The 14,087-nt window shown below is 38.1% G+C and overlaps 1 protein-coding gene across 1 annotated transcript in view; it reads left to right on the forward strand.

The window, feature by feature from the left end:
* ADGRG4 (adhesion G protein-coupled receptor G4) overlaps window positions 1–14,087 on the forward strand; it is a 128,105-nt gene that overhangs the window by 60,996 nt on the left and 53,022 nt on the right. The window contains 2 exon segments of the mRNA XM_049766940.1: window positions 6,498–6,714; window positions 10,070–10,232. Coding sequence (XP_049622897.1) covers window positions 6,498–6,714; window positions 10,070–10,232 — 380 coding nt within the window.

Raw genomic sequence — 14,087 nt, forward strand, 5'->3', positions numbered from 1 at the left:
ATCTCTCCAGCCCCAGCTTTAGTTTTCAGTCTTGCTGATGAGAATGAGAGTTCTAGGTTGAAGCAAAACTCAAGTTTTCCTACCTAAAGGCTCGTGTTTCTGGTCACCCTTTAATATCACAGAGTTAGTACTGAGCTGGGCTTAATTTCTGTGAGTGTTTTCTATTGAAGATGTACCACACAATAAGGAAGTAGATGTAAATCTTTCACAAAATTGGATCCTATTCATGTCACTCACTTTGTGTCTGGCCACAGGCCAGGCCAGTGTATGATGGAGAGAGAACCACTTAATTCCCAGGATTTCAGAAATAATTATTTCTGCTAAAATCATGGAAAAGGGGACAAAGGCACAGATGGTCTGGTAGGAAGTGTGAGTGAAAAACTGCAGATTTGGGCCGGGCGGTGGCGCTAAAGGTAAGGTGCCTGCCTTGACTGCGCTAGCCTCGGATGGACCGTGGTTCGATCCCCCGGTGTCCCATATGGTCCCCCAAGCCAGGAGCGACTTCTGAGCGCATAGCCAGGAGTAACCCCTGAGCGTCACCGGGTGTGGCCCAAAAACAAAAACAAAAACAAAAAAAAAAAAAAAGAAAGAAAAACTGCAGATTTGGAAATTTTATGATTGGTTCTCATGAGTTAATACAAGCCCACTCTAGTACATTATGGGGTGGGCACATTCTAACATTGAGCCCAACTCATTGGGAGAGGCCATACACAGGAAACAACCTTAGGTAATTTCTGATGCCCAAATGTTTCAACTCACATGTTCATTGCTCACATCCACTGTTCATCTTGTGGTTGAACCTTCTTGGAGCTCTAGCTCAAGCTCTAGCTCTAGTTTTTTAATGGCTATACTCCCCCATTTGCCATTTAATTACAACTGCATGAGAGACCCCCCACATGAGCACTTCCCAGTTAAGTCAACACACAAAACTGTAAGGGTTAATAAGCCTTTGAAGCTGTTACATTTGGGGGTGATTTGCTCTGCAGCAATAGATATCTAAATGACATGTTCATAAAAGTTTTTCAATAAATAACAGCCATGGGATAGATTGTTGTAATCATGGGCTGATTAATTGCAACACTTTTAAGCAATGGAGACCTATTTATTCCACAATGCAAAAAGGCAGACTTCCTTGATTGCTTTTGCTTGGGGACTGAGAATTTTGACATATGTGTAATTTGTCCTGATTTTTACTTAAAAATCAGGTCCAAGATGAAATGTCTGTAGCTACTTTTCACATTATAGTTCTTGTCCCTAACTAACTCAAACTCGTCTCCAAAATTGGCTGGTTGTTTACTTTCTTCCTGCCACAGCAGGGACTGTTCAAAGTGAAGTCACACCACTGAAGTCCAAAGAATAATGACCGCAGGTAGGCACCTCTGGCACTTTCATTTACAGGAAAGCCTGCTCAATTTAATAAAAGCAGTAGAAAAATCTGTGAATGGGTGTACTTTATTTTTCCCACACTAATCTTATAACTACCTTGGCTTCTTTAATTGACCAGAAGACAAGTGTCATGGGTACTAAAGATTAATCTAGAAGTAATTACAACCCAATTCAATCTCCCCCTCCTTCCCTCTCTTCAGAGATATTTCGTTAATGGTCTGGAGTGATAGACAATACAGTGAGTAGGACACTTACCTTATATGTTGCCTGGGTCCAATTCCTGACACTTCATATGGTTCTTTAGGAACTGCCAAGAGTGATCTCTGAGGGGCTTGAGCAAAAGCAAGTAGGGTTTGCCTTGCATTTGGCCAACCTGGATTCAATCCCTGGCATCCCATTTGGTTCACCGAGCCTACCAGGAATATTTTCTGAGCACAGAGCAAGAGTAATCCCTGAGCATGACTGTGTGTGGCCCCAAAACAAAAGGATTGAAATACATAAAATTTGTGTTGAATTATTTAGTTTTTCTAAACAGAAATGGTTATAATTTGGATCAAGTGATAAACACAATTTATCTTTTTTCTTAAGGGGATTTTACTTGATGGATTGGATTTGGTCAATAATTTTCCTTAGGTTTTGGTTACTATAAATGAATAATTAATTTACTCTTTAGAGACCACATCAAGGGTACTCTGCTTAATACCTTATGTTGAACTAAAATCTAGTTCATACATTATTTCCCATAAAATATGTTGATTCAAATACAATGAGCTGTGTGAAATCACTTCACACTCTAATTACAACCCTGGTGAATGGTTCTGATGTAGGGTAGCTGCAAAGAATTAATAAACCAAGCCAGTTAAAAGAGTATCATGGAATCACTGGATTCTTAAATTGTGGTCTCACTCTAGTGCACCAAGCCAAACTAAAAACCCCTTTATTTCCCAACCTGGAAGGGGAAGGTTGAGTGACAAAGGTACCTCTTTGGAGCCACTCCAGTGTAGGTGGACATTTACATACCAAAGGGATAGGTGAAAAGGAAAGAGGAAGCTGGGGGAATGCCTTTGTTTTGGGTAAAAGCAGGATCTTAAACTAATAGAGTTGTATTTGCTTAACTATAAAAATAGGTGATTATTTAAATGGTAGCCTGTTTTTTTTCATATATAATTTTTATTTTAATCATAGTGGCTTATATATCTTTCACAGTAACATTTTAGGTACATATTAACATTGAATCTGGGGAATTCCCATCACCAAAGTTGTCCTCCCTTCACCTCACCCCACTCCCGTCCCCATCTTGCTTGCTTCCCATATCCCCTACCCTTACTCCCTGGGCTGCTAGAATGAGTGGTCCCCTCTGTGTCTAGTTTACTACTTAGTGATCATACAACTGTTTGGTCTAGGTACCCTCCATTATTTCCCCCTCTATTTGAGAGGCAGAACTAGATAGTTCTAGTTATGTGGTTTTGTTTGAAGAAAAGAAAAGCAATAAAATGGGTAAAAGTCAAATAAGCCGGAAATGGGCAGAGTCCTTCTAGAGGCTCTCATTCTCGGTTTGAGAGACAAAAGGCAAAAAAGAAAGTGGAGCACCACAACAATACAAAAAGAAATATCAAATAAAATATCCAGTGAGCACTACAGAAATAAAGATAAGCACCACATAATAGCCATGGTCTTGAAATAAAAAGCATGACAGAGCGCAAAAAGGAAGAAGAAAAGAAAAAAAGAGAAAGAAAATTGGAGACAACAACTTCAATTCCACATAAAACAAAGAAGTAAAAAAAGGATAAATAAATAAAAAAGATTATTTTGTGCTTTTTTTTTTTTTCCTTCTGCATAGGAACAGTAAATATTGGTGACATCGGAAAAGGAATTCTCTTGGCCTAAGAGATACAGGGTTTCACCACCCTTGAAGTATACTGTCATGGGATTAACTATAGATTCCTTTCATGTTCATTTTCTCTCCCCTTGGTGCTTTTGTGGTGTATGGAGGACTTCTGCTCTGTCATGGGTGATAAAATTAGACCTCTGTATTTAGAGATCTTGGTATCTGCACAGGTCAAGGAGTGGAGCTTATGATGAAGTCTTTCTTTGTGGTTCTAGAAGTTTTCTTTCAGTGTCATTTTAATCTGTCTTCTGTATTTGGTGGTCTTAGTCATTACACTGAACCTAGGATGAAGCCTGGGATAGTCTTTCATTATGTTTCCAGAAGACCAGTTGCAATTGTCTGATTCAGACGTCTGGAATTAGAGATCATGGTTGTTGTATAGGTTGTAGATCAAAACCTAGACTAGGGCTTTTTTATTGGTCCCAGGATACGCACTGCCCGGTCATGGTTGTATCAGTCAGTCATCTGTAGATAGTGATCTTGGCTTCTGCACAGATCAAAGGGTGACAAGTCTTCTGATTTTGACTTATCATTAGCTGGTGAAATAGGACAACCTGTTCTTAGATCAAGTTGTTCCCATTTCCTCGTTGTCAGGTTATGAAATTAGAACTGGCACATGTTGGTGCCAGAGCTGTATTAAGGATGCCCCGTAGGGGATTTGGTTCCTGTAGCTGTTGTGGAGAACTGTGTCGTTTCTATGTCTGGGATCCAGGGTTCAAGGCTGGACTGTTGGTGTCTAATCAACTAGGGTCTAAGTTGGGTCTACATGACATATTTTCAAAATAGAAGGTGCCCCTGTATTGTAAAAAATATGAGTTCTTATTCCTAGTAGATAAGAGCTTGTTTTTATACATAAGATTTCCCCTCTTTGTAGTATGCCTTTGCAGGGAGAAAAGGTGCTACATTATATTACTGGTGCATTTGGGGGTGGAAAGAGAAGAAAACGAAAACAAGACAAACAAATAAAATAAATAAATAAAATAAAAAAATATATGGGTAGCCTGTTTTTTAAAAGAAATTAAACCCTGCGTGGATAATTGAAGATCTTGAGAATTATTGCATTCATTTATTTATTTTTGAGAGTATCACAGTCTATATTTAGCAGTATTCTGCCTATTCCTGGACTGTATTCAGCAGTGACCATTGGCTGTACATGGAGGACCATGTTTACTGCATATGATGAAACCAGGTCAACAGCTCTGCTCACCTATATTATAATCTCTCTGACCCAAAGGAATGGTTGTTAACTTTTAAAACATATTTTTGTGGTTCTGACAAAGGTCCTTTTCTTTAGAGATGCATACTAAAGAATTTATGGATGAGAGAATGTAAAGTTTGGGATTTGCTTTAAAATAATATGGAGTGGGTGGGAGTTTAGATAAAATAAGATTAGCTCTTCATTGACACTTGTTGAGGTAGGTGATTCATGAGGTACATGGGAATTCATTGTACTATTCTTTCTACCTTTGTGCCTGTTTGAAAATTTCCATAATAAAAAGTGAAGTAAAAAGTGGGTGGGAGAGTTAATATCTATTGTTCTTACTCCCTAGAAAAATCGAAAATGCATTGCTTTTTATTGTTTATGGTTCTAATTTGCCTTTTTCTCTATGAGCTGCTCTTTCTTAACAGAAAAAAAACCTAATCACCACCCCCGGAGTATGGAAATATAGACTGAGTGTTTGCTGATATTTAAATGCAGGTGGGGCCTACTTAAATCAATACAGTGCTCAAATGTCTTAACTCAATTAGAATCTAATTACAAGATAATTCTAGTGATAAAAGGTTTCCCTGATGTATTTAAAAAAATTTGATGAATGAAAACTTGACTCTGCATGACTTTTCAGGGTTACATCTGTTATAGAAACTGAGGTCCAACAGTTTTCTTTCTGCAAACTTTGTTATCTTGGTACTTCCATATTTTGGGTCACACCCGTTTGAGGCTCAGGGGTTACTCCAGGCTACACGCTCAGAAATTGCCCCTGGCTTGGGGGGACCATATGGGACGCCAGGGGAATCCAACCGCTGGCTAGCACTTGCAAGGCAGACACCTTACCTCTAGCGCCACCTCGCCGGCCCCGGTACTTCCATTTTTATTGTGATAGTTTTAGTAACATGGCTACAGTAGTGTTAACTGGTTCTCTTTCTTTTAATGACAGCTTGCTTTTCTTTTTTTAATTTTTGCCATTTTATTATAGTTTAGGTAAGATGGTTACAATAATGTCATGGTATATTACATTGGGTCCCCTCCCTTTTGTGGATGGTAGGTCCAGGGGGTCAGACCCACCAGTGCTCAGGGTTTACTTCTGACTCTGCTCAAAGATCATCCTGTAGGATTTGGGAGACCATAGGAGGTGTCAGGGATTGAACAGGGGCCAGGCACATGCAAGGCAAGAACTTGACCCTCTTCATATCTCTCCAGCCTCTAAAACTATATGACATTGATATAAAAAGTTACTGTATCCCATCACCACTAAAGGCATAGTACTCTTCAACATTTGCCCTTGTGTTATCTTAAGAGTCCCACCTTATTTATACTCTCTGCTTAGTATCTGCTTAGTGACTTCTCTCCCCTTCCGTCTCCACTAACCTTCCATTCCCTTCTTTTTCCACCCTTTTCTCCCTTCCCTTCCTCTCCCCTTCCCTTTCTTCTACTCTCCCATCCCCTTCCCTCTCTTCTCTCCCCTTTCTTTTGTATTCTCTGTCCCCTCTCTTTTTTCTCCTCTCTTCCTTCCTCTTTACCCTCCAATCCTCCCCTTCCCTTCTCTCCCTTTCTCTTCTTCCTATTCTCACTTCCTCTTCCCTCCCCTTTCCTTTCCAAGGTCCTATGAGGGGATGGCTATTTGAAGTGTCAAGGACTAAATCCTGGAACAGAAGTTACAAGATAAATAAATGGTTTTTTTTTTTTTTTTTTTTTTTTTGGTTTTTGGTTTTTGGGCCACACCCTGTGACGCTCAGGGGTTACTCCTGGCTATGCGCTCAGAAGTTGCTCCTGGCTTCTTGGGGGACCATATGGGACGCCGGGGGATCGAACCGCGGTCCGTCCTAGGCTAGCGCAGGCAAGGCAGGCACCTTACCTCCAGCGCCACCGCCTGGCCCCAGATAAATAAATGTTTTAACTTCCCTACTACCTGTCTGCCTCAATTTTTTCGTAAAGGAACCAAAACAGATCAGCATGGCTGAAATGGAAAAAAAGAGTTTTACTTCTCAATTTTTGTTTCCTCAGAGAATGCAGAGGATGTTGCAGAGCACATTTTAAATCTGATAAAAGAATCTCCCTTTCTGGATGAAGAAGAAATACAGATTATTGTTTCTAAAGTATCAGATATTTCACACTGTAATGAAATAAGTATGAATCTAACCCAGATGATATTACAAATAATCAATGCTGTTTTAGGAAAGCAGAACAATTCAGCTCCATATCTGCATGAAGTAAGCAATGAGTAAGTATTTATACTTTGGTCAAATAAATGATTTCATAAAAACATTGCATATACTTATTTTAAAAACAATTTGCTAACTTTATTTTCTCACTTGTTTGTTGCTGTCATTATTGCAATGTTGGGGTTCACACAGTTGTGTTGTTTTAGGGATCTCAAGCTACCAGTGCTGGTCATTTCTCTCTGAAATGTGGTGCAGTGCCGGGCATGGAATTTGTGACTTCAGACATGCAAGGCAGATGCTCTACCACTGAGTCACATCCCTGGGGTTCAGATGCCAGTCACCAATTTTGAATCTGTTATGATAATGCAGTGGTTTATTCAACTCAAATTCCAATTGTGAAACATTAAGTTCTGACTGAGTTCCCAACAAAAACCTTTTAGATAAATGCTAACCCCAACCAAATAGCTTCTTCATTTTCCCCAGCCCTAATGCTGCCTTAGTGTTCTCCATTTCTATAAAATGCAGCCAATGGTGCTTAATTTAAGAAATTAAGACTATGAGTTGTCTCCTTGTATCGCAAAGGCAATCAAAGTCACATGTAAAGCAGTGTCTTTTAACCCTTTAAATACTCCTGAACCCTATCTCCTACTCTCCTTTTTTTTTTTTTTTTTTGGTTTTTGGGCCACACCCGGTGACGCTCAGGGGTTACTCCTGGCTATGCGCTCAAAAGTCGCTCCTGGCTTGGGGGACCATATGGGACACCGGGGGATCGAACCTCGGTCTGTCCTAGGCTATCGCTGGCAAGGCAGACACCTTACCTGTAGCGCCACTGCGCCGGCCCCCTACTCTCCCTTTCATTGTCACCCTCTTTTTAATTCCTCATCACCTTACCTTCTATAAGATCCAACTAAATTCCCTGCCTCTCCTCTGGTCTCTTTATGGCCTGTCTTCTAGAGAGCAGGAAGAATAATCTTGATATATACACAGTATCTTAACAAGCATTTAGATATGTGCATGAAAAAATAACTTGAAGGGAAACCATGTAAAATGAAAGTAGGCCCTTTAGTAACAGCCTTTGGTTCAATGTTGCCTGGGATATGTTTTCCTCCTCATTGTTGTAATGAGACGTTATTGGAGAACCTTCTATAAATCACACCATATCATTCTCTTTCTTTTAAAACCACTCAGTGGCTTTCTATCACATGTAGAATTAAGCCTGAATTTCTTGGTCTATGAAACCCTGCAGCCAACAATTTTATTTAATCTTTAAAATAGTTTTCAGGGATGAGTGCTGGCATTACCTCTCCCTTTTCAGGTGAGGTGTATGAAGTCCCGCAAAGCTATTGGATTTCTCTATACAGCTAGAAATAAGAAGAGTTAAGATTCAGACCTCAGCTCATGGAACTTTAAAACCAGCCCTTTTTGTATAATAATTGAGAACAATAGGAAATATTCAATAGGAGATATTCAAAACAATAGGAAAATTTAGAACACTAGGAAAACTACAATAAGTCTTTAGCTAATTTTTATTTTTATTGACATCATTGGTTTACTGTACTTTTTAAAATTTGGTTTGGGGACCACATTGGCTGTGCACAGGAATTACCCCTAGTTCTGTACTCAGGAATTACTCTTAGCAGGTTCTGGGAACTATGTGGGATGCTAGGGACAAAAATGGGTCAAAAACATGCAAAGTAAATGCCCTATCCCCTGGTTTTCAGTATTATGAACAGTCTGAGGGATAATCCAAGGGTTAAGTCTTACCACAAAGAGTGGTGAGTACAGTTAGAAAAATAACTACATTAGCTTATTTTATAAACAACTATCATGACAATGGTAGTGAGTGAAACATGTAAAATTACTGTCTGAGATATAGGCAGGGGGTGGGGGAGGATGGATATGGGGGCATTGGTGGTGGAAAAGTTGCACTGGTGAAGGGGATGTTGTTGTTTATGACTGAAACCCAACTGCAAACATGTTTGTAATCATGGTGCTTAAATAAATATATTATTTTAAAAATAAAAGACCAAAAAGACTGCAACTTCTTTGCCCATTTTTTGGTGAATGTGCATTTATATGAATTGTGTATTTTGGCTGTTGTGAAGAATTGTAAATGAGAATATCTTATAATAAGGAAGTCAGGCTTTTGGCAAGATAGCACAATAGGAGTAAATTAAACTGAGAATCTTCTGTACTTCAAAGGAAATAGTGACTAGGATACAAGGTCCACTCATGGAATGGGAGAAACTATTCACCCAATACCCATCAGATAAGGGGTTAATATTAATATCTAAGATATAAAAGGTACTGACAGAACTTAACAAGAAAAATACTAACCCCTTCAAAATATATGGAGAAGATATTTCCTGAAAGATGAAATACAGATAGCCAAAAGGCACATGAAAAATTGATCCACATCACTAATCATCAGGGAGAAGCAATTCAAAACAATGAGATATCATCTCACATCACAGATACTAGCACAATCACCATAAAAAACATTATGAATAACCAGTGTTGGCATTATGTGGGGAGAAATAGACACATTTTTACTGCTGGTGGTAATGCAGAAGAACAATACAGGCATTCCTCAAAAAGCTAGAAATTGAACGTTATATGATCCAGCAATACCACTCCTAGGGATATACCTCAGGAACACAAAAGCACAATATAAAAATGCCCTCTGCATTACTTTTGCAGCACTATTTACAATAGCCAGAATCTGAAAAAAACCGAGGTACCCAGCAATAGATAAATGGCTAAAGAAACTGTGGTATATCTATACAATGGAATACTATGTAGCCATTAAGAAAATGAAGTCCTGAAGTTTTCTTATACATGTATTGACATGGATACTATTTTTATGCTGAGTGAAATGAGTAAGAAGAAGGATAGTTATAGAATAATCTCACTCATTTGTAGGATATGAGAAAAGTAAAAGAATGGTAACAATATCTGAGACAATAGAATTATAAGGATCAGGAGGCCCATCCCAGAGTAGGATGCTCACTACAAAGAGTGATGAGTGCAGTTCGATTAGAGACAATGATAGCTAGAACTGATCGCTCTGGACAAGAACTCAGTGATGAAAGGGGAGAAAGTGACACACATGGCACCCCTCCATTGATAATAGTGCAGACCACAATGTTCAAAAAGGAGAGAAAGGGGGAGGGAGGGAGAGAGAAGCAAATTGCCTGTCCTAGAGACAGATGGGGGGTTGAAAGGGAAGCTGGGGACATCAGTTTCAGGAAGGGTGCACTGGTGAAGGAAGGTATACATTGTATGACTGAAACTCAACAATGAACAATTTTGTAAACGCGGCATTTAGATAAAGCAATTAACTAAAATTGTGTTTCACTAGCTTTTAAAAAATGAAAAGGTAAGAGACCCTTTTCTTCTGGTGGTTTCTTGTAGAATTCTGAGGATCATTGAGCGTGCTGGTCACAAGATGGAATTTTCTGGAAGGATGACTAATCTAACCGTGACTAACCTTGCTCTGGCTGTTCTGAGGGTGGACCACATATTTGAAGGCATGGCCTTTAGCATTCGCTCCTATGAAGAAGGCACAGATCCTGAGGTGAGTGTCACTCGGGGAATGGAGAGTCAGCTCTCAAAAGGGAGATATGGTGCTTTAGAGAAGTTTAAGTTTTCAGGTCACCTTATGTTTTGTTTGGGGGCCGTACTCAGTGATGCTCAGGGAAAAATCATGGCTCTGTATCTAAAAATCACTCATGGCAGTGTTGCATGGACCATGTGGGATGCTGGGAATTGAGAACAGGTTGAAGCCATATAGGGTAAATGCCCTACTCATTGTACTATTGCTCTGACTCCTCAGGGCACCTTATGAAAAATGCAATTATCCCAGGGAAGGGGTATATATGAAAGACTAATGCCTTATTTGGAATGGTCTTCTGAGATGTACATATTTGACTGTGTGGCTTGAAATTATTTCATATATGTTTAGTATTACAAGCCATGTATGGAGTACTCTTACATTTTGGAACTGCTTCTGTTTTATTTGTACAGAGAAAGAAACAGAAGTAAAGTAATTGCTTTAAACATACAGCCATGGCATGATTCAGACATATGTCATTCTGGTTTTAAAATCTGGGACATATGCCAAGTCCCGCTTCAAACAATTTGGGAGTGGAATATTTTTATATTTTAAAAGTGAAAATGTACATAATGGGCAATGCATGGAATCTATATAGATCTTTGTCTACATATACTTGCTCTTAATTTTGACAGATTGTACATCTGTATAATTCAAACCCCTGACTATATTTAAAGATTGCTAACAATCTCCTGTCTCTTTAGAGTCAATTCCTACAAATTCTCTGTTGGTAACTAGTGGTCTGATAGTTTTCCCTGTTCCTGAAATCATATAATCATGCAATATATAATATGAAAGCAGAGTCATATAATATGTACACACTGGTATAGTTTCTGTGATACAATATCATGAGGGGTGCTTTTAGATGCATGTTTGTGATTCTATATTTTGTTCTTCTTTTGATGAATGATTACCCATTGATGAATATGTCACAGATTTTTCTGTTGCTGTACTTCGTGTTTGCTTTCAGTTTTGAGATATTTTGAATATCACTGAGGTGAATATTTGTGTAAAAGTCTTTGTGTGGACATGTTTGCAATATAATTCAAGTAAACAAGATGTATGTTAAACGTGTAATCTCCCAGAAAATGATTTATAAAGTGGTTCATTTTATGATGTAGTTTTTTTTTGTATTGACCTCTGATCATACTATTAGTGAAGTAAGTACATGTTAATATCTCTTTGCTAATTTTAAAATTGGGCTGTTTGCTTCTTGCAATTGACTTGCAAGTATTTTTTTTTAAATCTTCTGGATACAAGTCATTTGTCAGATAACATTTAAAATATTTTTTAAAATATTTTTTCTGAGGCTGGAAAGGCAATACAGGAATTAAGGCACTTGCCTTGCAAGTGGTCAACTCTGGTTCACACACCCCCCCCCCGGAACTGCATATTGTTCCCCAAGCACCATCCACCAAGAATGATCCATGTGAGAACCCGGAGCACTGCTGAATGTGACCCCAATAATCAAAACATACACATTTTCCTCTAAGGCTTCTCTATTCATTTTCTTTTTGTCCCTTTTTTGATTTTTGGGCTACACCTGACAGTCTACTCTCAGAGAGTTATTTATGTTGGTATTTGGGGGACCATACAGTTCTTGGTATCAAACAGATACCATGCAAAGTATGTGCTGCAGCTTCTTGAACTTTCAGCCCCCTGTTCATTTTAATGGTGCCTTTTGATACACATATATTTTAATTTGACAAGATATAATTGAACACTTTTATTTTCTTTTCTGAATGCTTATAAAATTTTTGCATTTCAGCAGGTCACAAAGATAGCATTCTATGCTTTCCTGTGGAAGTTTTAGTTTTTACGTTTTGGACTATTCTAATTTATTTTATTTCATGTTGTGATGGGCATGAGATATTTTATGGTGTGTGCTTTGTAATTCATTTTATTCCACATAGATATCCACTTATTCCAGTTCCTTTTATTAATAATTTTCCCCCCACTAGACTCCTTTGGCTTCTTTAACAAAACAGCTGAGAATGTGGATCACTGTAGTACACTTTTCTTGCATGTGCCAATTTCTAGCACTGAAAAATACAAACAAACCTTTGACAAAAAACCGTACAAATGTAGGTCTATTTTTGAGCTTTTCAGTTTAATTTCTTGTTTTCTGTTTTAGTTTTTGTAAATTCTTATAACTTCACCACATTGTCTTGATTGCTCTAGTCAGTTTCTGAATCCTTCAAAATTTATTTCTTTTTCAAAATTGAGGGGATGATTCCAGGTCTTTGGAATATACATATGAATTTTTTAATCTAGTTACCAATTTGTACAAAAATTTTACTGAGCTTGTGATTAAGTCAAAGTTATTGATTTAGGAATAATTTATTTTTATCAATATTGTGTCATCTAGTTTAGGAACACTTACTTTGGTCTAATCACTTTCAATGGTGTTTTGTTTATAAGTGGAGAAGTAATACACATATTTTATTAAATGTATTGCTGAGTATTTTTTTTTTTTGGTTTTTGGGCCACACCCGGTGACGCTCAGGGGTTACTCCTGGCTATGCGCTCAGAGGTCACTCCTGGCTTGGGGGACCATATGGGACGCCGGGGGATCGAACCGAGGTCCGTCCTAGGCTAGCGCAGGCAAGGCAGGCACCTTACCTCCAGCGCCACCGCCCGGCCCCGTTTGCTGAGTATTTTTGTCTTTTGATTAGGTTGTGTATGTATGGAATTGTTTTTTAGTTTGTATCCAATTGTTCATTGCAAGATATAAAATGCAATGGGTATTTTCTTCATCATCAAAGTCTTGTATCCTATTGAACTTGCTAAACTCACTAATTCTAGTAGTTACTTTACAGGGCTTTTTTGTTTTTGTTTTTTGGTTACATTGGGTTATGCTCTGGAATTACTCCTGGCTCTGTGCTTTATACTCCTGGTGGGACTCAGGGATACAGGGTGCTGGGCTTGAACCTGGTTTTGTGTGAGCAAGGCAAGTGCCCTACCCACTGTGCTTTAGCCCCTTTCATAGTTATTTTAGAGAGTCCTTGGTGTTTTCTTGGTAAAATAGCATCATCTGAGAGCAGAAATATTTTTCTGTTTCCCATTTAATTTTTTTGCCCTTTTGACTTAGTGCATTGTTAATACTTCCAATAGAAACATTGAGTGGGAGCAGCTAAAGTGGACATTGTATAGTTCTTGCTATTAGGAAAAAATGTTTTTTACCATTACTGTGATGTTAGGCATGCACTAATTTTGTTTGGCTTTTTAGATGCTCTTCATTTGATTGTGAAAGTTACCTTCTGTTCTAGTTGACTGAAAAATCTTATTATGGAAGGGTTGTCAAATTTTGTCAAACCCTTTTCTGTACCTCTTACATTAATCATTCAAAATTTTCCTTTATTCTTCTAATATGGTAGTGTAGATTTTAAAATGTTAAACTAATCTTGTTTTCCTGGAAAAAAACCTTTCAGCATTTTTAAAGAATGCTATTTTCAATCCGTGTATATTTTCTTAAGTGTCTGGGAAGTTATGTTCATGAAAAAGGTTGGCTTCAAATGTTCTCTTTTTCTCTCTGTTTTCTCTACCAGTTTTAGATTATGGTTTTTTGCTAACTTTATAAAAGTAAGATGGAAAGTGGTACCTCTTCTAGTTTCTGAGTTTGTGGACTGTTAGTGTTCTTTCTATCTCTATAGCTTCACTAGGAAAATCTCTTGGTATGGAGTGTGGGAAGTATTTTTGATAACAAATTCTATTTCATTAATGAGTATAAAGTAATTCAGGTATTCTGATTACTCTTGCGTCTTTTTGATCATTTCTATTTTTTCTAAGAATTTATTTCATATAACTTGTCAACCAATA

This window comes from Suncus etruscus, chromosome X (assembly GCF_024139225.1).
Source record: "Suncus etruscus isolate mSunEtr1 chromosome X, mSunEtr1.pri.cur, whole genome shotgun sequence".
NCBI lineage: Eukaryota > Metazoa > Chordata > Mammalia > Eulipotyphla > Soricidae > Suncus > Suncus etruscus.